The 26,379-nt window shown below is 41.0% G+C and overlaps 2 protein-coding genes across 2 annotated transcripts in view; both read left to right on the forward strand.

Annotated features, from left to right (window-relative positions):
• NUP133 (nucleoporin 133) overlaps nt 1-17,241 on the forward strand; it is a 30,171-nt gene extending 12,930 nt beyond the window's left edge. The window contains exons 14-26 of the mRNA XM_083831076.1: nt 950-1,044; nt 1,165-1,389; nt 1,522-1,644; nt 2,043-2,142; nt 3,058-3,300; nt 4,483-4,616; nt 6,249-6,407; nt 7,804-7,939; nt 9,729-9,847; nt 11,282-11,362; nt 13,480-13,544; nt 15,854-15,942; nt 16,991-17,241. Of these exons, the coding sequence (XP_083687202.1) occupies nt 950-1,044; nt 1,165-1,389; nt 1,522-1,644; nt 2,043-2,142; nt 3,058-3,300; nt 4,483-4,616; nt 6,249-6,407; nt 7,804-7,939; nt 9,729-9,847; nt 11,282-11,362; nt 13,480-13,544; nt 15,854-15,942; nt 16,991-17,127 (1,706 nt within the window). The 3' untranslated portion in view covers nt 17,128-17,241. The remainder of the gene's footprint in view (nt 1-949; nt 1,045-1,164; nt 1,390-1,521; nt 1,645-2,042; nt 2,143-3,057; nt 3,301-4,482; nt 4,617-6,248; nt 6,408-7,803; nt 7,940-9,728; nt 9,848-11,281; nt 11,363-13,479; nt 13,545-15,853; nt 15,943-16,990) is intronic.
• A 3,878-nt stretch (nt 17,242-21,119) lies between these two features.
• ACTA1 (actin alpha 1, skeletal muscle) lies at nt 21,120-23,520 on the forward strand. Its single transcript, XM_083831083.1, has 7 exons — nt 21,120-21,281; nt 21,395-21,535; nt 21,641-21,965; nt 22,102-22,263; nt 22,485-22,676; nt 22,797-22,978; nt 23,103-23,520. Exons 2-7 carry the CDS (start codon nt 21,407-21,409, stop codon nt 23,244-23,246), a joined length of 1,134 nt encoding a protein of 377 aa, XP_083687209.1. The 5' UTR covers nt 21,120-21,281; nt 21,395-21,406; the 3' UTR covers nt 23,247-23,520.
• Nucleotides 23,521-26,379: the final 2,859 nt, after the last annotated feature.

Consider the following 26,379-nt stretch of genomic DNA (forward strand, 5'->3'; position numbering starts at 1 on the left):
CACTAACATTTGAAATCTGCGTATGCAGATGGATGATGCTTCCTGCTGTTGCTGCTTCCTGGCAGCTAGTCAGAAATTGTAAGGCATCAAGTCTTTAGTTTTTTCTGAATCTTAATTTCATCTTTAACTTGGCAATTTATCTACATTTATTCCTGTCTAAAGGAAGAAGGGAAAGTTCACTGCTTCTTGAAAGTAGTCTTGCTATTTTTCCTCATAGTGATAGTTCTTTTGAGATTTCTATCTTAGTAGTCTTTGGCTTAAAGCATATGTGGAATATAAGAAAAAATTAAAATAAGAAAATAATTTCACCTCTGGAAAACTCCACTGAGGTGAGATACCTGTGGGGATGCTCATGGGAAAGCTTCCATCGTCCTTACTGACTCCTTAGAGGGCCTAATTGTTTGGACAGAAGAATATTTCTGTAAAACGCTTTTCAGAAGCAAGCTCATTTGAGGAGGAAGAAAAGTAGAGTGGTGCTGGGCAGCTACTGATGTTGTGCAGTGGAATTGTTCAGGCAATGTGCGCAATTAGGAATTAGGCCTGAGTGCCTCTTACTGCACACTTAATTTCGTAGTAGCTGTAGTCTAGGGCATAATAAATTTAGCAACAGCTAGCCCACCATGATGATAAAAATCTTAATCATACTAAAAGTTGAGTAAGCTGCTCTTTTAGCAGCATAATGAATTGAGCACTACAGAATAGTCGTGCTGATCTAAAGATATTTGATTTCTTCCAAAGGCTTTACTTGAAATATGGTAGAGTTCAAAGGCCACATTAAAAACAATGTAGCAGCAATATGTAAGTGTGTGTGCATTTGTTTAAAGAAAAATACCAGTGTGGTAACAATATAGAAATTTACAGAAATATATTTTATCTCAGAGGCAAAGTTAGTGATCAAAGAAATGAAGATACAAAGTGGTCTATTATTTTATTTTTTTTTTCTTTCTAGAAGCAGCTGGTTTCAGCAACACATCCCTAATTCTTCTTCATCAGTTAGAGGATAAGACAAAAGCTCATTCCTTCTTCATTGAGTTTCTTCATCAGGTAAAATTTTTACCATTATTCGGGTATCAGCACACACAAGAATTCTTGAGAGAAAAATAGTTCTTTCTAGTTCATTGTTTAAAGTGCATGTTTTGTTTTTTTTGTTTTGATTTTTAAAAGGTTGGCATATTTGAACGACTGGGCAATTTTCCAGTCAGAGGGATGCCAATGGCAACTCGATTGTTGCTCTGTGAGCATGCAGAAAAACTAGCAGCAGCTATTGTTCTCAAGAATCATCACTCCAGGCTGCCTGATTTAGTGAATGCTGCTATTCTGATTGCCTTAAACAAAAGGGAGTGCGACATTCCACCAAGTCTTACCCCTGCAGATGTTTTCTTTCGAGAGGTAAGAACAGCAGACTGAGTAGAACAAACCCTTTTATTTCTGAATTACTGCGTAGTATAACATGTAGTAGAAGTTGGAATACTTTAATGTATACTTTAAAAATTTTTTTGCAATTTTTCTTTCTATTTTAAGGTGTCCCAGATAGATTCCATCTTTGAATGCTTGCTAGAAGAGGAGGAGCAAATCTTGAAAGATACGCATATTGAATCAGTTGAGTGGGCCCAGATAGTTGTCAATGTGAACAACATCATTAAGGTACTGAATTGCATTCACTAAAATGTTTTTGGGAAGGGAGGGTCAAATGTTAAAGAATACATTTGAGTTATTGACGTGAGAAAAGTGAATACAAATTTCGCATGCCTGAATATATTAGGAAGAAAGAGATGGTCGTCTGCGGAATCAGGGGCATTCCTTTTCCTCCTGAGCCGCTGATGAAGAGAGTTTGAGAAGCTGTGAAAGCATATGTACATAGCAGAGAGTGAAGAGCTTGTGCTTCAGAATGGAAGTTTCTTGCTCAGACAGTGTGTACCTTTCTATATAACTGAGAAAGAAGGGGCCGTTAAAAGACGCTTCAGGATTATAAAAGACAGCATATTTTATAGCCCGTGTGTATGCAGATGGACTCAAATATTTATTTCCTTACCTTTAAACAGGATATGCTGCAAGCTGCCTGCCAGTATCGTCAATCTAGAGCCTCTTTATATAAAACAGGAGAGCTTCCAGAAAGAGAACCTGAATATATTCCTTGGACGGGTGAGAAATCTCTATTACTACATGAAAAGCATTTTTTGTTTAGAATAGGTGTATTCTGGAAAACATAAATTCCAGTCTGAATGTTAACTTACTGTTAAAAGCTGTCAATGAGAATGGGAGAAGCTAGAGGTTTGGTCAATGAAACTGAGTGACTAAATGTACATGTTTGGTCCGGTATCGACGGTAAGTCTTTAAAACTTGCAAGCCAAATTTGACTACAAAGTTTGGGAGTCAACAGTTTTATTTATATATATCCATACATGTACTGTGCACTGGTTCTAGTTGGCAGGCCTATGGGATATATAACATTTAAAATGAATCATCAAACATGATCTAGAACTGTTTTAAAAAGGCTAGTGGTTCTCCGTGTGCTTCAATGTTTTGATGGTTTGTTAACATGAAAAATTGTCAGAACAAATGTTTGTGGCTGCATGTTCTTCTTGGTTGGTGCTTAGGCTTTCTTGAGGCCTTCAAATAAAACATACTTTTTTAGTGCTCCCAAGATCAAAATCTTTTGAAAAGGACAATACATGTAAACCATTTTGGGTATCCATGGGTTAATGGAAGTTGAATTGTTTTTTATGTGCATTCTCTGCTTTGCCTCGGAGGTCATGCAAGTGAATCTTTTCTTCAGAAGAGCTGATACTGATGGCTGACGGTATAGATCTCTGTAGTTTGGGGGGTGGCTTTGTTTCTTTTTTGTTTACTATATTTTGGTGAAATTTAATATTAAAAAGAAGATGGGAGTATGTGGCTTATGGAATTTTTCTAGTATTGTTCTGATTTTAACCTTAAGATGCTTATTAGCTTTTATTTTTCTTTTTTAATTGTACCTAGCAACTTTTTTATACTTCAGCATGGATTCCTTTGATGGTGAGATAGTTGTTTTAATATTTACTGTGTTTTCTTTCCAAGCGTCTAGCAGCCTACGTTCAGCAATAACACGCCAGCATGGGATCATTCTGAAGGTGGTGTATCCTCAGGTGGACAGTAACTTACGTAGCATTGTGGCTGAACAGTTGGTGGCACTGCTGGATTGTTTTCTAGATGGCTATGTTTCTCAGCTGAAATCTGTGGACCGACCTACTGATCAAGAGAGATACAGCAATTTGGAAATGGAATATGTGCAGAAAAGATCAGAACTCTTGTCTCCTCTCCGTAAGTACTGTTTGTTTTCCTTTAATGCAAGGATTAAATGTTCCGTTTCATGAGGAAATGATGCAAACCTAATAGAGTAAATGGTGTTTGTGTATGAATTCAATTTGTTTCACATTTGCCTTCAGAGTATTAATGACTAGTTTTTCTGATTTAATGGGGTATTTGCAAAACAGATTGCAGAATTCCATACAAGATTGCATCCATGCCCATACCTCTAATAAAGCATCGCTGCTTTAATTTTTTAATTCTGCTGACTTGTTACATTTTTCTGGCAGGATTTATGTTCTGTGCTAGATGACTGAAAATATAATAGGCTTTTGAATGTTTATATTGTTGATAGTTGGAAAAAAATTATAAACATCTGAAACTTTGTTTAGTGTTCATCAGAAAAAATGTTAACTTTAGAATCTTGATTATGTAGTCAAGCCTGTTAAACATGTCAGATGTGGTCAAGTCTTTAATGAGTAACTGACAGCAAAGCCCCCCTTGTTGAGTGGAAATAACTCGAAGAAAATGTACTTTAGTAAACTTATTTTTTTTAACTTATAATGAATGATACACTATAAATAAGACAGTCTAATAATCACTGACACTTAACATATTTAAACTTCAAGAAAAATCTCTTAACTGTCTCAGTTTTACTGACATTCATGGGCTATGTTAGTTTGCAAATACATAAGTTAACAGAATACTCAGTTTTGTTTGAGAGGAAATACGAACTTCCGACTGAACATAATAAGATTAAAATGTATTTAATAGAACAACTGAAGACCGTGGGATCTGTATTCAAAATATATTGTTTGAACTTTCTTTTTGGTTCTATCTGTTATCGGAAGCTTTTGCCAGCTCCTTTTTTGCTTTGTGTAATTAAATGGTTATTAATGTATTTAATGTAATTAAATGGTCACTTGTGGACTTCCACCCCTAAAGAAGCACAAATAACAGATACATGCTATCTTTCAGAGAAAACGGAGTATATGGGTCATTTTGTATTTTAAGCTTCTCTCCCCTTGTACTGTGGGACAGAGGTGGTAGGTATGTAAACTTGCATATGTGTAGGGTACGTATGAAGTACCTCTTTGATGTGAACACCTGAATTTTGTTTTCATTTTACGCAGACATCCTGTAACAGCTGAAGATGAGCATGTGTGATATAACTTCTTTTTCTTCTTGGTTACTTAGTTTCCCTGGGACAGTATCAGATGACAGCTGCTTTAGCAGAGAAGTACTGTGACTTTGATATCCTGGTGCAAATGTGTGAGCAGACAGACAACCAGGCCAGATTACAACGTTATATGAGTCAGTTTGCAGATCAGGTACCTCTTTTTTTTTTTTTTTCCATGTTTCCTTTAGGTAGTGTTTGATAATAAGCTTGCGCCTGAAGTTTTGCAAAAAAAAAATAAAAAATAATAATAATAATTTTCTTTTAGTGTGTGTATTTACATACACGTACAGAATGAAATGTGGAAAATTAGGACCAAGATTCATCTTGCAGAACTTAATGGAGTATTTAACTTGAGCTTGTAAAAAAATAAATAAATAAAGTCGACAGAAATATGGATGTTAGTTGTATAGACAAGAGGGTTTTTTGGGACCTTTGTGCATCACTTGCACTGTCTCACTCTTGACGTCTTTCAGCATTTTGTAACTTGCTTGCTGAAGTATTGTAGTCAATAATGTTGTTTTATTAAACTAATGTAATACGAATTTAGGGATAACTTCCAAAAGAGGAGGGGAGATTGTTAAATGTATAAATAGAGGAGTTGAGAAGAGTAGGAAGCAGAAGTGTCGCTGTGTTCTTTTTTGTCGTCTTGTCAGATGCTTGTTGGGCAATTTTTCCAATATCTGTCAAAATTCAGTGTAAACATTTTTACATGTACTGAAAATTTGGCAAATGGAAGGAAAAAGGCAAAGAGACTACTTGAGGTCAGGGGGGTTGGGGAAAAAGGTTTCCAAATTTGAGAATCAGTGAGCTCAATTTTGTTTAGTTTTCCATAACAGCTGTGGAATGAAGAGTGCTCATTATTAAGTTTCGTAATGAAGAGAGTACAAAAAGGGTGTTTAATAAGAACAATTTAAAGTATCAGTAGCGGACAAAAATGAAAGTAAATATTTTTAGTCGCAAGAATCAAATACACAAATTGCTGAAGAATCTTCCATTTGTTCTCATTAGTTGTCTCAAATACCGGTGGTGGTGTGGGTTTTTTTATGTTTTGTTTGTTTTTTATTACTTAACCTCTTTTCAGAAAGTTGTTTTTAACATGACAAGCATAGAGCAGAATAGATCAGTAGATAAAGTCTTCAGACTTTATTTTTTTAACTGTTAATGCAATTAAAGCTTAGCATTATTCCAAGATTATTCTGAAAAATCTAAATTAAATCATAAACATAAATCCTGATTAGTTATTTCACACTGAAGTTCTTGAGGATAAAATAGTTTTGAGGGATGTTTTTGGTTACAAAACAAGATTTATTTTTTCGAACAATGACTAGGGGAAATAAGGTTTCAGGTTCAGCTTGAGATAGGAGGGAATGTTTCAAAACAGTGATAGAAAAATAAACTTCCAATTATGAAACAAAGTAGTTAGCACGGAGTTCTGAGTGGTGGAAAGGAACAGGTGAAGATATTAGTTTGAACTTGTGGGTGAGGTGATACCTATTTTCAATCTTGTGGGTTACCAAAGAATTTATGTTTGGCATTTCCTTCATTTCCATTTAAGGACAAACTTGGATGCATGTATCAGCATCCATAGCAGATGAATTCTCTAAAGATTTTGTTTCTAACAGGACTTAACTCCTTTTACATCAACAGTATTTTTTTCAGTCTTGTTTTTTTTAAACAAGTTAACCCATGTTCTTACCAATTACATTCTGTTAAGTATTTTGCCTTTTAAGACAAACAAAATATTTAAAGGTAACTTTTATAATCTGTTTGTTTTCCTATTCAGAATTTCTCAGATTTCCTGTTTCGCTGGTATTTAGAAAAAGGGAAGCGAGGGAAGCTGTTATCCCAGCCTGTTGCTCAGCATGGACAGCTGGCCAGTTTCTTGCAAGCGCATGAACATCTGAGTTGGTTACATGAAATCAATAGTCAGGATTTGCAAAAGGTAGGCTTTCTTAATACAACCAAACTGAAACATCGTATGGTAAAACTTCTAACCACTGTGACAGGTATATGTTCAAGTATGCAGGTTACCTAATTCATGAACAAAAGGATGGTGCTTAACTAGGTGAACGAGGGGAGAAATGTCACAGATTATTAATGGAGTACCAAAAACCTCCCTCCAGGCACCATCTGGTGTATCATATAAGCCGCTGCATCATGTAATGGAAATTAGGCCCATGTAGATGACTGATATTTTGTATCAAGGAAGATTTATTCGGCTGAGTGATCACCACCCTGCTGTTCTGGGAGTTTACATTGAATATCAGTAACATTTTCAGATGATCCAGCATAGGGGAAACTAAAATTTGTATTTCAAAGCTAACTTAGTGAAAGCAGAGAAATTTTGAGGTATCACAAAAGTAAAAAGTAAGAAAAAAAAAGTGCTTCATGTATATTCATAATTTGAAAGCAGTTTATTTTTAGAGGAGTTAACGTGTATGTGGGTAGATTAATGTTGTTTTGGTTTTGAACTTTTTTTTGTAGCCTTGTAATCTGTCCAGTTCTTCTCCTACGTCTTGTTGATCAGTCTTCCTTCTGCTAGATTTATGAATACTTCTCACTTTTACAAATAAAAAATCTAAAGAAAAATGGCTTCTTCCGATTCATATGCACATTTATTAAATATGCAAAGGATGGTAACATCCTATTATAAATTATAGGTTGAGAATCATATATCCCTTTAAAAAATAAATAAATGGGAAAACAATAAATATTTGGTCAGAAAGGAATCTTTATAATACAAGTAACTGAAGTGTTTGGGAATCTTACTTACTCCGTTGGTGTAGACTGAGTTTTCTTTATAGCAAAGTACTACGAAGGAGGGGACCAGGATTCTAGAATAGAAGAAATTCAGTCTGGATTGCTCACTTCTGAGTAGGTGCTCAGAAATTTATTGTTCCTTTGTCAGACACAGAAGTAAATTTTTGCGCATCTGTTGGGTTACTACAGTGGTTGAAAAATAGTTAGATGTATGCCAAATTCCTGAATTAACAAATAAATAATCTGCATGCAAAGTTGTTCCGTCAAGGTGCATTTGCCTGGTTTTTATAGTGAAGTCTTCAATAAAATCCCAGAGGAACAGTATGTGAAGTTGCAGCTTATATTTAATTATAAGATAGTTTTGAGGGGTATTACAGAAAGAGAGACCTATATGTCTTCCTAAATAGCGTAATACAGAATTTTAATTTGCAAGTTCTTCAAGACTTCTAAGAAATAACACGTTACAGTACTACAAATCATAAATAGCTAAGACTGCAGTTCAAGTTAAATCCTTCTTGCCTGTTAACTTTCTGATGTTAACTTCTACAACTGATCTCTAATGTGTTTATTAATTTCAGGCTCACAGAACATTGCAGACTTTAGCAAACATGGAGACCAGGTATTTTGCAAAGAAGAAAACACTTCTTGGCTTGAGCAAATTAGCTGCACTGGCATCTGACTTCTCAGAAGAAATACTGCAAGAAAAAATAGAAGGTAAGAAATAAAAACAGAGTAAGGTGAAGAATAGATTAATGAAGTTACTGAATTAGTCACATTTTTGTGAATAGTTCATTTTCTGAGTGTGAGGGCTCTAGCTTAATGTGGTATGGATACATTGGGCTGATGACTTTGCTCATGGTGGGAATGGTGAGGAAAGCAGCGTAAGACAGTAACCGCAGTATTCACCTTCCCCTGTGCGTTAGGACTATGACATTGGGAACTTTCACCTTTTCACTTTTCCTAATAACATGCTATTAGCATAAAACAGCAGGCTGCAAAGTTGTTTTTTTTTTTAAGTCATTAGACAGTTCAGAAGCAGCTGAAACTTCTAAACCATTCACAACATTTTTTATGAAGCTGCATTTTATATTTCATATGCAAGGTAAAAATAAATCAACTTCTTAAAGCCTAATTATTGAATAGTTATCAATGTTGAATTCCACTCAGGTCCTGAGACTCTTAGGCTCTAAGGAAATGGTGTATATATGTTATATTGTGATAGTGTACCTGCAAATATGTAAATTTGTGATCAAGAAGTGCTTCCTCAGTACTTTCTAGCATGGCTAGTGGCAGTGTTTCATTATGATCTAACTGAAAAGATATTAATGGAAAAATTGGGAATTCCTGTTCTGCTTCATTACCAAATACAGCAGTTCCACTGCTCTGCCCTTGCTATCACGCTTGAAAATACCCCTTTCCTGCTGTGAGTTTGTGAAAAAGCAAATATCCTACACTAATGGTTAAACTAATACTGGCCACCAGGGGGAAGCTTTAAAATATTACTGAAGATTATTTCTCAAGTTTGCTTCTATGAAAGTGCGTGTTTATCTACGTATGTTAGGTACAATTCTTGAATGAGATCTTGTTGAAAAAGGCTTAGAATAATTGATAGCTAAGTAGGTGTTAAAAATTTATTTTTAGATTGTAATAATAATTTATTGCTTGACTTCTAAATTATCAAACATTGCATCTAATCTCTGTATGAATGCAACTTCAAAATATATGCCAATGCTGATGTGAACAATCTCATCCTTAAATAGGAAAACCTTAAACTGGGGAAAGCAAAGCTTTATTTCAAGAGTGACTATCAAAATTTGGTGTGGGCTTTATTCTGGTACACACTTCTGTATGACAGAGGGCATAGCTTTTTAAATTTATGCTCTTTGTGTATAGGCTTTGCATTTATAAAGAAAGAGTAATTATTTCTGCCATGTTCTGCTTATCCACTTGAACAGATAAAATACTCCTTTAGAATTATTTTCACATTTTCACCATGCAATGGAACTGGGGTTGGAGTTCGCGTTCTGTGGGTGAAGTTACTCTGTGTTGATTCTGTTTCAGCCTAATAGGTTTCAGGCTGTACTGGAAAATAAAACAGTTCAGAAAGGAATAATTCATGGGATGCAGCAACTCCATTGCACAGATCTTCAGCCAGAATGTGACTCTTAGAAATCACAGCCAGCTTGCTTTCCTGCCTAGTGCCATAGCATCCCTCCAATCCTATGTATCTGTTTTCTGGTTTTGAGGAGGGGGGGTGGGGAAGCTGTCAGTCAGCTTTACACTGGGAACCTGACTGGAAAATAACAACTAGTTCACTGGGATGACAGTAGTGCAGTAGAAGTATTTCTGTGCTTAGGCAACATAGAAGTACCCAAATAAAATGCTTCATAAGAAATATTTGTAGACCTGAAAAATATTGTAACTTGGCAGTTGTTGCTGTGCCATAGACTTTATTACTACATTTTAATAACATGAAACATTTATTTTCTTAAATGACTACAAGAAATATCGGAACAGGAACGCTTCCTGTTACATCAGGAGACGCTCCCTGAACAGTTACTGTTAGAGAAACAGTTGAACCTCAGTGATATGCCAGTGCTGTCTGCATCTCAGCTCATTGATGTAAGTATCTCCTGTCTTCTCTGTTACACAGATAGAGTTCCAGTATATTTTCTACTCCAGTGTTATAAAATAAACTAGATCACAGCTGTTTTTATGTCTTATTTGACTTGCTAACCACTTAAAGATCTGACATATGAAATTGTTTACCTTTGCTTTGTTTATTTTGTTTACCTATAGCAAATTTCAAAATATCTTTTTTAGTTCAGAATTTTCTTGTTGCATATGTGTTTTTGAGTGCTGCTAGGAGAAGCAGCAGATCAAATCAGTGCCAGAAGCTGTCTTACTGGTCTAAACCAGTTTTTGGAAATGAGATAATTTTTACCTTCTGTCACATCCTCAGCAGGGCAAAACTTGAAAGGCAGAGGGAACAAATAATAACAACTTAATGAAGAAAGATGCTACAGTCTAGAAATGGAAAGGGCTGGAAGTGAGAAAGAGCACCCACAGTCTTTGTCTTTAAAAACAATGAACAACAGCAACAAAAAAGCAACTTGTTCCAATTCTGGCATCAACAGAGCTGACTGCTCCTCCACACTCCTTTCTGGTGGGAGCCGGGAACCAGTGGCCTTATTTTATCATCCAGTGATGCATACAAAAATATTTGTTGAATAGCAACATTACGGTATAAAACCAACCATGCCTTGTCTGTTAATTTAGCAACTCGTTAATTTTCTGTAATCTTGTGGAAAATTAGGAGCTGGTATTGCACCTGTTAGAATTTTCCCCGTTTTCTTAGAACAATGTGAAGAGTCAGTAGATTCTGAAGTCGTTACCTCTGTCTTTAAGTGAAGCTGACTGTGGGATGACAGAAGAGTAAGAAGTGTCATGGTTTGACAAGTGCTGGCACCGTGCCAGGGTTCCTTCTGAATTCTCTCTGTCAAACCCATGTTCTTACTTGCTACTTGCAGTGCCAGAATGAAACTTAGGAAGTGTAAACAAACAGTGCATTAATATTAGTTTTGCTTTTAAGTACTAATTTAGAACATTGTTTATGGGGAGGGGGGTGAATGAAATGTGAATAGCAAACTTACCTGTTTGTAAAAGGTGAAAGGCAGTACATGTGGTTATGTACTGCTTCAAGCTTTAATTGTCAAAATAATTCTGAGAGCTCATTTTATTTGTGGAGCTGAGCTCTAGCTACAGTAGTCCAGGAATGTTACAGCCTTAAATGGTACTTAAATTTGAAACCTAGCAGCCTTATATCCAATGTCATTTGTCCACAGACCATTGTCATGTATGTGGAATGCTGCTCTAAAACCTTAAGTATATTCCTTACTATAAAAATACTTGCAATTGAATCAAGGCATATTTTCAAGAGAAGGTCATGTAAGTGGAAAATACATGGTGGTCTTCCCACAATGAGTTGTTCATGATATCAGTTACATTAGTTTGTAGGCTAAAAATAATTCTCTACGTTAATCTTTCATGTCGTAGATGTACATATGTGATGAGAACAGAAGGGCCAACGAGTATGACTTCAAGAAAGCACTTGATCTACTGGAATATATTGATGAGGTAGGAAAAGGTTTCGAAGAGTTTCTAATCCAGAGACTTTTTTTTTGATCATTTAAGCGAGAATGTTGCATCTGTAGTTAGTTAAGAACATATTGGCTTAGTGTACGGTAGTTAAAAATAGTCCCTAATGTGTTTTTTGGTTTGTTTTTAAGTCACTGGAGACTTAATGCCAAGTGGGGTTTAGATCATTGAAGAAAAATTACACTCCTCATCTTCAGTTCCCATTTATAGTCTAGTTTCTTTTTTAGAGCCTTGCTTCCCTACAGGCTTCCTGCAAACAGGACAAAAATTATCTGTTTTCAGTTGTTCAGTTCATGCATCATCCCTAGTGGCAGTTTCTCTGATGGTTTATGAGATAAGGTGGAATAAAGAACACCAACTTTTTAACACATGAATAGCACTGAACCACAGATTTGTTATCCTAAGCTCGAAGTGCTCGCTGCATCTCACTGTATGATCTGGTAACTTGCCAGGAGAAACTTTCCAGTAAGCATGAATAAATCAACTTCTGAGAAACATCAAACCAGAATTAAAATCAACCTTCACTAAAAAGCAGCGGCTGTATTATTTCAGCAAACTATTTCAGATTTCTCTTATGGATCAGTTGGAATGTATTCCTTGGTAACTGAAAATGAGAGCTTTTTTCAGATTATCCCAGTTCATGTTTGTCTGGGTAGAAGGAATCCAAGTAGAAAAAAAACCCTCCTTTTATTAGTATTTACAAAACGATTGTTCCATTTTGTTGGCCTTCGGTAATTTTGGTTTGATGACTATAAACATCTCTAACTTCGATTTTTTTTAGCTGCTTTTAATTTATTTTTAAATGGAATTTTCTTTTGAATAATGTTTATTTACTGTTTATTAACTAGTATTTATTTATTTATATATGAATCTGTTTATTTTTCTTGTGTTCACAACTACACCGTATTTTGTACCGTGGAGTATTACTGCTTTGTCATTTACATTGAGTGGCTTTTTAGTTTAAAAAGAAAATGCAATATGATTTTCTGACTTTTCCCTTCAATTTTACAAAGTAGAATCTGAATTTTGCATTAAATAAATAAAAAATAATATTTTTTTTGCAGTAAAATAAGTCTGAGTAAACTCATTTTGGTTCAGTCTTTCAAATTAATTTTCCCCTTGAATTTGTCTCCCCGTTTCACCAACATTGAGACAGAGACAACTATATTGTTTTTTTTATGTCTTTGAAGAAGGAAAAGGGAACATGAGATCTCAAAATTATTTTTTTTTTGCTCTGATATTTAAGTCTCTTAACTTAGGTAGAACCATTCAGCAAATGATGGCTTAGCTTAGTTTTTGCAGAGATGAGTTCAGCTAAATGTAGGGTTTGGTTTGGTTGTCCGTAATGGATACAAGTGCAATTCACAGCACTTTAAGAACGAGTATGTGTTCACCAGTTTTCCTAGCTTTTCTCCAGCAAAAGCTTAAAGACAAGGCCCATCCTCTTGCTTCCAGGCTTTTAAAGGCAAGAGATCATAGCTTTATGAGGGGAATTTAAAGTAGCTGTGATGCTTTAGGACATTGGGAGGTGAAAAAAATACGTGGTCTCTTCTGTCATTAAATCTTAAAAGGGTCTCTGACACCAATTATCTCAAAGTTTCTCTGCAAAGAATGGACTGACCTTTCCAAGACAAGTGTGTATTTTTTGAAGACATGTATTTTATGACTACATTAATAAATGTCCTAATTGTGTATGTTAATGCACGTCAGCTAGCTTGGCCACACCAAGAAAAGAGCCTTGAGTTCAGTCACCATTTAACAAATGTTAAAATTAAACTTGCCTGGAATAAACTGTTTTACATACTGGTAGTTGTTTGTGCTTTGGAATATATCCTGTTTTCAAATTGAGGTAGTTGGTCTTCAGTGATAGTGTGGGGATGTAGAAAGCCTGAGCCATGTCTTCAAAAGGAAGTGAACTGTCTTGAGTGGTTCAACGGTATCATCAGCTCATCTGTTAAAACAGGAGGTGTTTAAAAAAAAAAAAAAGAGTTCAATACTTGAAGAATCTAACTGATTGGTGTAATCTGTGTGACACAGTGATTACTTTTTAAACAAATTTTAAAATTACCTCTCTTTTTTCCTTACATGATGTGAAGGAAGAGGAAGTGGATGTAAATGATCTGAAACTTAAAATTCTCTGCATGGCGCTCCGAAGAGATGGGTAAGTGCAATATGAATAAAAATTACCAGGAGTATTTGTGACATAGCTTTTCCAAAATTACACATTGGTGTACTGTTCTTCAGCTCATTGCAAAGATTGAATTTCATAGTGTGAAGTTTATAAAGTATGAAGTAACTGGTCAGAAAGCGTGTGGAAACCTCCATTTTAAAAAAATTGTATAGTACTTTGCTTAGCTCACTGGCAACCTCCTATGCATTTTCAACACCCAAGAAGCAGAGATGTAGTCATACAGCTCTCATTCTTGAACCCTTTGCGAAGGTAAAAGCAGTGATCAGTGCTGAAACTTTTCTTCCCCTTTGAAGCATCTCAAGATGAAGCTTTTTAAGAGCAACATGTGCAGATATCACTCCTACAAACTTTTATTTCACTTATTTTTGACCACTGAACCACTTTGACAATTTCATGACTTCTTAATATTAAACTGCATTCTTAACTCTAAGAGATCAAACCCCGGTGGCTTAAAAGACACTCTTACGGGTCTCCAGCACTGAATACAGGCTGAATCCAACTGGTCAGAAAAATCTTCTCATCAAGCAATGCTACTGTTCTTTTGCAGGGTAAATAGCTCAAATGGTATTCCCTCCCTGTCTTTACTAATTTCCAGAAGTTATCCAGCTTTACTAACTTCTATCTTTGTTCTTAGGAATAAAAGATGAGGATACATTCCAAATGCACCAAGCTATTTGTGATGGGCATGGATATAAGCACCATTTACATTCACACATACACATAGGATAGATTCCAAGGGACAATTGTCTGTAGAAAATAAACTCCTAGCTGCATGACTAAGTTATTGTCACACATGACACAAATATATGCAGAAACAGGTTCATGCTATTCTGTTTTCTTCCCTTCCTGTTAATTTCAAGACAGAGGTATCTAGAATCCCTGCATGGCACCAAGCCAGTAATTGGTTTGTGTCCTGTCTACCCTGAACCAAGAACAGAGATTCGGATGCAATATTTAAACCATTCAAATTACGTACAGTGCTGACAACATGTTGCCTGCTCCTCTAGCTAAACAGGTACAATTTGAGATCGCTTTTTACTAGTTAGTGTTTGGGAAGCTTGATCTCCCAGTTGAGTTTCCTGTCCAGCAAGGCTCACAAAGGTTTACAAAGAGGTCAGTCACAGTTTCAAAAGAGGTACTTTTAATTTTCATCACTGTGTGAAACGAAGTATTTGACATATTACAGAACCTACCTGTAAGGGTGGCATCTGTTTGCTACCAGAACAACTACAAATGGTGGTGAGCTTCTCGGGTAGAACAGAGGGCCTTGGCTGAACATGTTCCTGCCATTCTGGTAGGGCTCTCATTATCTCTCCTTCTCTGTGCCTAGGAGAAGGAAACCATCACCACCCCTTTCCCCTTCACTGCCTCCTTCCCTCAGGCTCTTCCCAGTAGATTTAATGATGAAGATCTAGAAATTTTGGAGTTACAGTGACATCCAGGGTAAAACTGGTTTCAGTGAAGTACGGAGGATTTGGCAGTAAGAGTTTCTGGGAGACAGGTCCAGATCTGAACCACATCCTATTAGCCAAAGGAAACCCATGTTAGTTTAGGAATTGACATGGATGTTCTTGTGTGGCGGTTTAACACACAAAACAGGGAATTTTAACAACTGAAAGGTCAGAACCCCAGCAAAGGAAGTTAGGTCGGTGTTGACTTAAAGCTGCTTGCTATGTGTAGAGCTCTGTAAAAATCAAAGTGTCCTTTAAAATAACATTTCTCTTAGAAAAATGTTTGGAGCTTTCTTATCACAGGTGAGACTTGCATTCATAAGTTTTTTGCATTTAATCACAAATGAAACTCAACTTGAATTTTTGTGCACTGTTACAGGACTGCAACTTGTATTAGATATTTTTTTCCTCTCGTTTTCAAACATATTAGCAAATTCCTGCTCTTGGTTTATTCTACCAGAAGATAAATCTCTACTTTCATCTCAATCAGTAATTACTCAGAATAGTTAATTTTTGTCTTGATGGGTAATACTTGTGTTTTTTATCAAAGAAATAATGTTTGTGTTTATGATTCAGAAGGCAGTAAGCGTTTCCATTGTCCTCCTAACTAGACTATGTTATAGTAGTGCAGTTATTACAGTCTTACTCTTGGAATAAATAACTAACTCAGGATAAAGAGACCTCTTGCTCTGAGGTATAGCCAAGCACGTAACATTGTGTGAACATAATCACCTTTGCTAACTCACTGGATTTCCTGTATATTTTTTCTTATTTGCATTTGTTTTTTACCTATGCAGTTCTCTTAAAAAATTATTCTTTGACTTGCAGATGGTCCAACTCAGAAGGTAGAGATGATCCAATTGAAGCATCTAAAGACAGTATATTTGTGAAAATATTACAAAAACTATTGAAAGAAGGTAAAGTGTACTTAAATGTGAACTTGAAAAGCTTAACTTCTTGAAATTTGGTGTTTCAAAAACTACTTAAAATGAACACTAATATATAAGAAAAGTAGCATAAGTGAATTCTTAGAGTAATACAAACCTCCATGTGCATTCCACTAGATAACTAATTCCCATATGATTATAATTCTCTCTCTATGAAACACTGGGGATGTGAAAGAGATGAGCTAATTTATTGGTTACAATGTCAGTGCCCTCAAATTATTGGCTTAGTAGAGCAGCTGTCAGATTTTGCATGTTTTTTTTATTGCATAGTAAAGCATGTCTTCTGGAGTCAAATGCATATCTTCTGTAAGATAAGGGATTAATATTTAATCATCTGTCATTCAGAAGAGTGTGAAATATTTTAGCTCAAATGTTTTTTATGTTCCAAAAAGCAAAATCAAAATGGATACCACCATGACTCTCACTAAGCTAAAAATGCCCATAGGAAGCTGTGGTCATAGAAGTTACAGCTTTGGGGAGGGAATGGCAGGGAGGACAAGGAATAAGCAACTTAAAGTTAAAAAAAAAAATTAAATAAGTCAGATTTTAATACTACTACAAATGCCCTCTTTCCAGATTCGAGAAGGCACAACATCAGAAATACAAAAATTAAGTTCTTCAGAACAGTTCAATCCTATCAATTTCTACCCTTCTTGTGAGATTTTCACAGCTTAGGCTGAAGTGTTGCAACTGATAACTGGAAGTATTTATTATATGACTGATTTTTTTTATTTCCTTTGTGACATGATACGTAATGATGTAGATTTCATGTTTAAGAATTTTAGGTTTAATAATGAATTTAGGGATAAAATCATTGGGGAGCTCTGTTTGAGCAGGAAGTATTTTTTGGACTCAGTTTTACAAGATACGTAATTGTTATTTCATTTCTCTATGTGCATAATAGAATTTGATCCTCCCAATCCCAAAAAAGGCAGAAGTGGGTGTTTACTTAAAAAGATCTTAAATGCCAATGCAAAGTACTTTTATCAGTTTGGTAATTTAAGGTTTTGTGTTGCAGGAGTTCAGCTAAGTGAATATTTACCAGAGGTGAAGGACTTCCTGCAAGCAAATGAACTTGACCACTTGAAAAATAATCCTTACTTCGCATTTGTGTTAAAGGCAAACTATGAACTCTACGTTCAGGGGCAAGCATGATGATTGACACTTTTAAAAATATTTTTTTCTAAAGTCCTGTTGAATTCATGTCTACTTTTTTTTACATTGTTATTTTCCTAAAACTTTGTAATAAAGGCTATGGAGAGTAATATACTTGGTCTTAAATTTATAGACATTGACACTTCAGTCAGGAGAGCAAGGGGTGCATTTTCAGGCAAAAGAAAAATAAAGTTTTCATTTTCCATACATCTTGTAAACTTGCTATTTCATTTTATATCTTCATTAGTATGAGTCCTACCCGACAGTCAGATACACAGACACGTGGGGTGAAATGTGGAACCCACTGAAGGAGGTGTTAACTCTTGCTGTCACTTCACAGGGGCTGTGATTTCAGTTCAGAGAACATACTGAAAACATTAACGCTGGATGATTGTATCGCTTGCTAAAGAAACAATTATATAGAATAGGTCTATTCTCAACACTTTGTGTATTGTGCGGTGTGCGGATATACACTTTCTGCTGTAGAAACTAGGTAACTTCAATTTTGCATTAAACATTACTGTAAGGAAAGCTGACTTGTCGTTAGTCGCTCAGCTTGTCAGTGACAGCCATAAAGCACGGTTCTCGTAGGAATTCCCCTGCTCCAGTAAGAATACCATTCTTCTAATATACCTGATTTTATATTTTATAATACTTTTTACAGTGTTTTGAAAAAGCAAGTTTATCTGTGTAGCTTTCATATAAACTATATCTATAATTATATATAACTATAAACTATATGGATGTCTAGAGCACATGTTAAAAATGAGATTTAAGAGCTCACCGGGCAGTCATTCACTGTAACTGCTTGAATCTAGGCTGTCAAGAAACCTAGAGAGCAGTTAATGGAAGTGAGAGTCCAGCATGATCGTCCTTACTCGGCGACTTGTTCTTTACTAGCTGATGCTACTGATAGTCTCCTTTTTTTCTTTTTTTAATAACACCACGTTGTCCCAGTTATCTCTAATGTGGGAAGACAAAATAAATAAATCCATTTCAGTTATTCTGGGTGGTAGCAGATTTTAATTTTTAAGCTAAATCAATGTTACTTTAATCTGTAACACTGCACCTTTCCTTTGCAAGTAGTTTAACATGAAGAGAATGAATGCAGAGCAAGTTGCATGCCCTTATGTTTTACTTCTCTGGCCAGATGCCTGCTGCAACAACTTGATCCAACAGCTGAGAAGGTCAGAAGTTAAATCGGTTGAAGAGAATCCAGTTTCTAGTTTTAAAAGCGCAGCTCCCCTTCCATTGCTTCCCCTCCTCCCTGTACTAATACAGTAAGCTGGGCTGAGAGTCTGAACATGTTTGGAAGAATAGCTTTATCTAGAGAGGTTCTAACTAATATGGGAAAGAAATGCATTAGCAGTCATCTTCTAAGATTGTTCTAAGAAACAAACTTTGCTCTTCTGCTGTCTTATGTGGTTGATAACAAATCATGGGTGCAACTCCTAGCTGTGGTTTCAAAGAAGTGGGGTATTTAAGGCATTCAAAAAAGTCCACATCTTTGTTTAAATATCACTTTAAAGGTGGTTTCATGTTATTGGTAAGTGTAATGTTTTAAAGGAAAGGGAATACTGTAACAGATGATTGACATCCCATGCTGAAATATGTTCTACCTGAACTTTTACTAGACACGTTTTGCTTGAAGAGGAATCTCTTTAATTGACTGTCTGCAGTAAAATACTTCGGGGATATCTTATCCCTTCCTAGACTGTCGGCTGCCTGTATTCTGTTAGGACTGACAGGATAAGCCCAGGAAAGCTTCCTCGAGAAGGACGTGTTTCTGTTCACCCGTAGCTATCAGTCTGCTTCAAAGCTCTTGGCTTCCTTCGTGAGATGTGTTTATTCCGGTTGGTGTAAAAGCACTCTGCAAGTTCTCAGGAAACAATCAGCCGTGTAGTCTTCACAATTAATGTTTTATTCTACTGCAGGGTTAGGATGTATTTGGCATTTGTACAATGCCTTTCATCTGTCTATTGCCAAAACAGAAGGCTACGGACAAGGAGTTTACTTAAATAAAACCTCATTAAAATAACTTCCATGCCTAAACTGAAGTTAAGTGTTCTCTCATGCTAGGAATGTTAAATTGGTTCACTGTTGTATTAAGGAGCTTGAAAAGATGGGGATTTGGGAATGGCGAGGAGGAATAGCCCTGTTTCATTATGTAATAAGTCGCTCTTATACAGAACTCTTGTCTCGGATTACTGTATGGGGAGGATGCCTTCATTTACCACTGCATATCAAAGGTCATGCAGGAGCTCCGGTTTTGTCACACTTGGAAACAATTAAGAAAGCTGGAACATAAAACAGCAGGTTTTGACTAAAACAGCTAAAGGAGTGTGGACAGCTCCGTTAGAATAAGGTGGTATATGGTATATCTTTTCTCTTAAATAGTTACTTTTTCATTGATGGGAAATACACGCAGTACAAAATGCTTCTATCCTCTGTGGTCATAAGAGTTGCAGGAAAGTTTATCAATTTCCATTTGTGGTAGGTTTCATTAGTTGTTCGTTGTGGATAGTGGTTTTCCTTGTGCTCTCTTTTGGAAACTAAAATATTTTCTGACTTATAGCCTAAATCAGATTGATTTAGTGAATCCAACACTGTCACCATTTTGCTGTGAACTGTATTTGGGTAAAGAGAAAATTAAGAGCGACCACGGGGAAAGAGTAAGTTTAGGCTTGTGTCAGCTTTCATTGAAGGACCATTGAGAATGTTTATCTTTCAGCAGTGTTAATGTTTTAGGCGGGATTTCTGTTACAAACACAACTTGATTTCAGATTCACAGCCTAATCAAATTGACTGACTGTATTTTGGAAGCTGGGAGTCTCACAGTTCTGCAAATAAATTTGATGGCTGTGATTCCCTTAAGTGCTTTCAGGCTTCTGGTTTTTGTACTGCCAGTTGTAGATGACAGAACTGAAGAATAATAACGCAAGTTGAAAAATAGCACGAGGGAACAGCATCTTTTATCCCCAGTATAATTTAATACAGTAACATGACAGCGAATGAACATGTATAGCAGAATGAAACAGGGAGCAGCCAGAGGTAAAGAATGCTGCCAAGCTAGAGGATGCAGAAATGGAGAAAAGGAAAAGCTGCTCGCTTCTCCATTGACCCTTCTTGTTCTGCATCGCAGTGGAGGAAATCAACTCCAGAAATGCCTTACTTTCAGGCAACTCCTTGCAGCGTGAATACTTGTGGTTTACTCTTTCTACCTACTCTCCTGCCTTCCCTGTGTTAGATTGTAAAGGGATTTTAAAATTTAAAAGGATTTAGAAGGATTTGCCTCGGCCAGTTGTGCATTTAGAGCACGTTTTGATTTGCACGGACTCACTGGCAGGGCTGCAAAGCTGCTTGTGTTCCTTCCCCTTAAATTCTGGTCACCAGCGAAGAGAAGAGTCACTTTATAAAGTCTCCCAAGTGTCTCACAGGCAGTCTCTGATTAAATACTGATTTAACGCGGCGATGAAGTGTTCCTCCTGGCTCGCACAGCGCCCTCACCTAGCCGGAGATGCCTTCCCTGTGAGACCGCGCTCCTTTTTACAAGGGTGAGCTGCGCGACGAGGGCCGGCTGGGCGCAGGGTGAGGGCACCAGCAGCCACTGCTGGGTGCACAGCGGGGATCACGCTCCCCAAGGCCTCTCCTCAGGTGCCGGTAGCGTCCTCCCGTGCTGTTATTTCCCAAGCCACATCGGTGAAACACAGGACGCTACGCGCCGCGCCGCCACCCCCAACCTTCCTCTCCTCCTGCCTGCCCCCTCACCAGGCTCCCAGAGCCCCGAGGCGGCTCCCCCCGGGGCACACCTCCGCGCCGCCGCCCTGCCCTGCCCCGTCCCCGTCCCCGGGGGGATTATTTCGGCCCCGGGCCGGGCCGTGCCGGGCAGGGGGGGCCCCGCCGGCCGCTCCTTTTACGGCCGGGCCCGGCTCACCTGGGCCGCGTCCAGCAGCGCCTTCTTTGGGCAGCGCCGGGCCGGGGCCGCGCCGGGCCCGAGGCCCAAATATGGCGACGGCCGGGGCCGCATTCCTCAGCGCCCGGCGCCGCCGCGATAAAAGGGCCGCGGGGCCGGCGGGCGGCCCACGAGCCAGCCGGCCAGGAGCGGGAGGCCTCTCTGCCAGCCGCCCGACGCGCGCAGCCCGCAGCCAGCACAGGTAAGAGCAGCCCGGCTCGGTAGGGCCCGGCACGGCTCGGCAGGGCAGGGCCGGGCAGGGCAGAGCCCCTCGCCCCGCCGTCAGGCTGAGCCGTGCGCCGCCCTGCCCCGCAGCCCGCCCCCGCCATGTGCGACGAGGACGAGACCACCGCGCTCGTGTGCGACAACGGCTCCGGCCTGGTGAAGGCCGGCTTCGCCGGGGATGACGCCCCCAGGGCCGTGTTCCCCTCCATCGTGGGCCGGCCACGCCACCAGGTACGCTGCCGGCTCCCGCGGGGCTGCCTCCGGCTGGCCCCGGGTCCCTGCGCTTGGACCCGCCCGTGGAGAGGTCGCTGAGCCCCTTTTTTCCTCCCCCCGCAGGGCGTCATGGTGGGTATGGGTCAGAAGGACTCCTACGTAGGAGACGAAGCCCAGAGCAAGAGAGGTATCCTGACCCTGAAGTACCCCATCGAACACGGCATCATCACAAACTGGGACGACATGGAGAAGATCTGGCACCACACCTTCTACAACGAGCTGCGTGTGGCCCCCGAGGAGCACCCCACCCTGCTCACTGAGGCCCCCCTCAACCCCAAAGCCAACCGTGAGAAGATGACCCAGATCATGTTTGAGACCTTCAACGTGCCCGCCATGTACGTGGCCATCCAGGCTGTGCTGTCCTTGTATGCCTCCGGCCGTACCACTGGTGAGTGCGAGCGCCCCGATGGCCCCTTGTCCCCAGGGACACCCAGGACTGGTCCCCTCTGGCTGCCAACAGCTCTGCCCCCGGCACAAGTCTGTTCTCGGGCCATGTCTCAGGTGTCTTCTTTTTGTGTTCCCAGGTATTGTGCTGGACTCTGGCGATGGTGTGACACACAACGTCCCCATCTATGAAGGGTATGCCCTGCCCCATGCCATCATGCGCTTGGATCTGGCCGGCCGCGACCTCACTGACTACCTGATGAAGATCCTGACTGAGCGTGGCTATTCCTTCGTCACCACGGGTAAGCACTGCTCCTTCCCAAAAACGTCCTCCTTCATTTCCAGCTCTTGCACCTCTGAGGATGCTGTAGCCTCTTGCCCCGTTGCAAGCCATGGGAGTGCTCCCTGTTGGGCGCTTGCGTGCGGTTAGGGGTCTGGAGACCCAGCAGACCTGTGGAGGAGTTGCAAGTGTTCTGTTTCCCCCTTCATTGCAATCACTGATGGCTTTGCTCCCCCCTGACAGCTGAACGTGAGATTGTCCGTGACATCAAGGAGAAGCTGTGCTATGTGGCGCTGGACTTTGAGAACGAGATGGCCACTGCCGCCTCCTCCTCCTCCCTCGAAAAGAGCTACGAGTTGCCTGATGGGCAGGTCATCACCATCGGCAATGAACGTTTCCGTTGCCCAGAAACCCTCTTCCAGCCTTCCTTCATTGGTGCGTGCCCCTCTTCCCTCTCCCCTCCCCAGCAGCTCCCCCCCCTCTCCTGAGTCCTGGCACAGAGCTCTTGCTTGGTGCTTAACTTGTGCCTGCTCTTCACCCCTCCCCTGCCCCCAGGCATGGAGTCCGCGGGCATCCATGAGACAACCTACAACAGCATCATGAAGTGCGACATTGACATCAGGAAGGACCTGTACGCCAACAACGTCATGTCTGGGGGTACCACCATGTACCCAGGTATTGCTGACCGCATGCAAAAGGAGATCACAGCCCTGGCCCCCAGCACAATGAAGATCAAGGTAAGGCCAGAGCGTAACGGAGCCAGGCACAGGTCTCTGGGGACAGCCTTCTTTTGCCCTCCTGCGGCGCCTGACACCTGTGGCATTTACGTGCACTGATCTCATCTCTCTTGGCTTTTTCTAGATCATCGCCCCCCCTGAGCGCAAGTACTCTGTCTGGATCGGTGGCTCCATCCTGGCCTCCCTGTCCACCTTCCAGCAGATGTGGATCACAAAGCAGGAATACGATGAAGCTGGCCCATCCATTGTCCACCGTAAATGCTTCTAAACATGTTTACATGATCACTTTGCCAACCACTCTCAGGATGACAACCTTGTAGGTTCCAGGCTGCTGAGGACCTGCACCAGCCATGTAACTTTCTATTTTGTAACAATTTCTGGTTACTGTTGCTGCAAAGCTCCATGTGACACAGTGTATGTAAAGTGTACATAAATTAATTTATTTTACCTCGTTTTGTTTGTTTTTAAAACCAATGCCCTGTGGAAGGAAACAAAAAACTTCAAGAAGCATTAAATCATCAGTCATTCTGTCATACTCCTAATGCAGTTCTTTGTCGTCATTTGCTTGGGTTCTTCCATCGCTCGCGGCCGTGGCGCCTCGGGGTTGGGAGCAGAGCGTGGGGCGGTGGGCTGGGGGCTCTCCGAGCGGGGGCAGGATCCCCAGCCCCATTTTGGGTCACAAAAAGCTCAGTCGTGCAGAGAGCGGCCCCGGGGTGGCTGCGTGCTGCTGTGCTGCTGCAGGGTGGGTGCCCACCGCGCTGCGACGTGCTCCTCCCAGCCCCGGGGGGAAAGGGTTACCTGGAGCTTTCCTCACCCGCGGTGGCTCGCAAAGGATTTTATTTGGCTCAGCCTGCGGCAGAAGTAGCCCAGGCATGCCTGCGCAGCCCCAAGCCGTGATGGACAGAGGCAAGGCTGGGGCTGAGGGCAGGTGGCGGGTGCAGGTTAAATAAAGAGCTTTCCACTCCGCTTATGGGAAACCCGCCTGCGCTCACCCCGTCCCCGGGGGGCTGAGGGCACCCAGGGCCACTTCCTCACCCTGCCTGACACCCTCGCCCTTCCCCTGCTCGTGTGCAGGGGTCTGCCTGCAACATGAGCCCCTCCCAGGGCCAGATGCCTCCCAGGGGGCTTCCCTGCTCCATGCGAGCCCTGAGGAAGATCCCAGGGGCTTCGGCTTCCCCTTTGCCTGCCCCGGGGGAGCTGCCCCTGCCTGTCTGCCTTCTCCCTAGGTGCGCTGGGGGGCTTGGAGACCCCCTGTTGTTCCCACCAGCTGCTCAGCTGCGGCTGCCCCCACGGGGAAGCACCCCAAAGCCTGGCTGGGTGCAGGGCTTGGCGCAGCTCCCTGCCAGGACACACGTGTGTGTAGGAGCAGGTGGCCCTTGGAGAGGCTGGAGGGCCCTGGCAGGAAAACTGCGCCTGGATTTGGGGGGGTTTCTGCACATTCCCATGGCTGCGGGGACAACGGTGTGGGAAAAAGGGAAGGTTTTCAGCTGAACTTCAACCCAGGAATGTTTTTGCTCTGCTGCGACTGCATTAAGGACATGCTCTTTTTTTTCATTTTGTTGGTTTTGCCTGCATTAAAGCGAGACCCGCTGGCAAAGCCACTTTCCTGTACAGCCACATCCCAAAGGAAAACCTGGAGGGAGGGGCTGGCCCGATCCTTCTGGCACCCGGGGCTGCGAGGCCCCCCAGCAGCCCTCGGTGCTCCGAGCGGAGTGCCTGGGGCTGGACGGGGAAGCAGGAAGGCATCCGCCTCTCAGAAGACAAGCGGGAGGCAGTCGGTGACCTTGCACGTGCCGTGTTTACAAGCCGGCGTGTGGCGGCACGTGCCTCGCAGGCAGCGCTGCGCGGGGACGTGGGGAGCTGCTTACCGCACGGCAAATCCTCACCGCTTGACCCCCGCTCGAGGGTTCAGACGTGGCTTAAGTGGTGTTATGAGATGGATTTTAGGGCCTGCTTCTGTTTACTTGATGAAAAGGCTGCTCTGGAAGCGCAGACAAAAGTTGGAAAAGCAGCCTCGCGGATCAGACAGTGCTCGCTGTGGGGTAAGGGAACAGCTCCTCCACGTCCGTAATCACAGTCAGGGTCCTAATCCCCCGACAAGAGGGGCTGCGGGGGAGCTGCGCCAACCTAACCCAGCCCAACCCAACCTAAAAACCTCACCTTTTCAGGTTTCAAAACACAACACTTTATTTAACCTGGAACTAGCCTTTTATTTGGGCTTGGGGTTTTCAGAAATCACAGACAAAGATTGTTTGGAAACAGATAAGATGCATTTTCACATGGGTGAAAATTCACAGTGACACCAGCCTGGGTCTGGTCCTCACTGTGCATTTAACAAGAATTTCATTGTCCTCCTCTGTTGTTGGCAGGAGGCAAAGGATCAAGGACAAGCATCCTCTATCTTGAGAGAGGGAAAGCATTAAATCTGACCAGGGAGGAGTAAAAGAGAGCTGAAGGCAGGATGCAGGACACCAGTGTGATGTGGGAGGCAGGGTGATGGCAGAATGGGATTGCAGGCAAGATTTAGTAAAAGGATAAAATAGAGGTCGCTTGCAAATCACTTTTATTTTCACCCAGGATGCTCCTAAGCAACAAGTTCTGTGGAACTATTCATTTTTGAAAGTGAAATTGAAACATTAAAATGAATCCCTTCAAAACACAGTTGTTCAAAATTTCAGACATCTTAATTGTATTTTATGGGAAAAAAAGATTTGCTGCTTCTATTTAGTTAATCCTCAGGAAAAAAGAAATAAATAAACAAATGGAACATTGCCTGCTAGGGTTTCTTTCTTTCTTTGTTTTTAAATGGAATGGGCTCTTTTTTTAAAAAAAAAAAACAAACAGTTGAAATAGCTGCTCAGATGTATAGATTTCCATGGTGCATCTCCTTGGGCTGGAAAAGGAGTACATCATGGTGACCACAACCTACTGACCAGTGCTCGCTGCAGGGATAAACTCCCCTGTCTGAGGCAGGGGCACGAGGAGCGGGTAAGCGTGGTGCTGCTCTGCCAGCAGTGGTGCAGCCCTGTCTACCTGCAGGCATCTCCCATGCTGTGGCTGCTCATAATGAGCAGCTACAGATCTGTAGGAGACTCAGTTTTCCATCTGTTCAGCACCTGAAAAATAAAGCAGCTTCTGATCTCTGTGCATCGGGGGAAGCCAGGAGTACTGCAGGCTCACGCAGGGGTTGTGCGCTGTGTGCGATGGGTGTGAGCAGACACTTGGAGGAACATTTTATGTCCCTGGGGATTTCCTCCTTCTCCATGCAGGGCTCACCATCAGCCTCAAAGGTCCGCAGCCAGAAGCAGAGCTGGGGCCAGCGATGCCAGGCCTTGTAGCACCAGCCACCCCACGCAGCTTATCCCAAAGTGCTTGCAGGGACCGCAGCCAGGCGCGCTCTT

This window comes from Anser anser, assembly GCF_964211835.1.
Source record: "Anser anser genome assembly, chromosome: 3".
NCBI classification, from domain to species: Eukaryota; Metazoa; Chordata; class Aves; order Anseriformes; family Anatidae; genus Anser; species Anser anser.

Excerpts from the sequence above, each read along its gene's own strand:
- ACTA1 (XM_083831083.1), top strand. The coding sequence starts at position 21,407 with ATGTGCGACGAGGACGAGACCACCGCGCTCGTGTGCGACAACGGCTCC. Across the intron at positions 21,966-22,101 it reads TGCCTCCGGCCGTACCACTG|GTATTGTGCTGGACTCTGGC; the intron begins GTGAGTGCGAGC and ends TTGTGTTCCCAG. Across the intron at positions 22,979-23,102 it reads CCAGCACAATGAAGATCAAG|ATCATCGCCCCCCCTGAGCG; the intron begins GTAAGGCCAGAG and ends GGCTTTTTCTAG.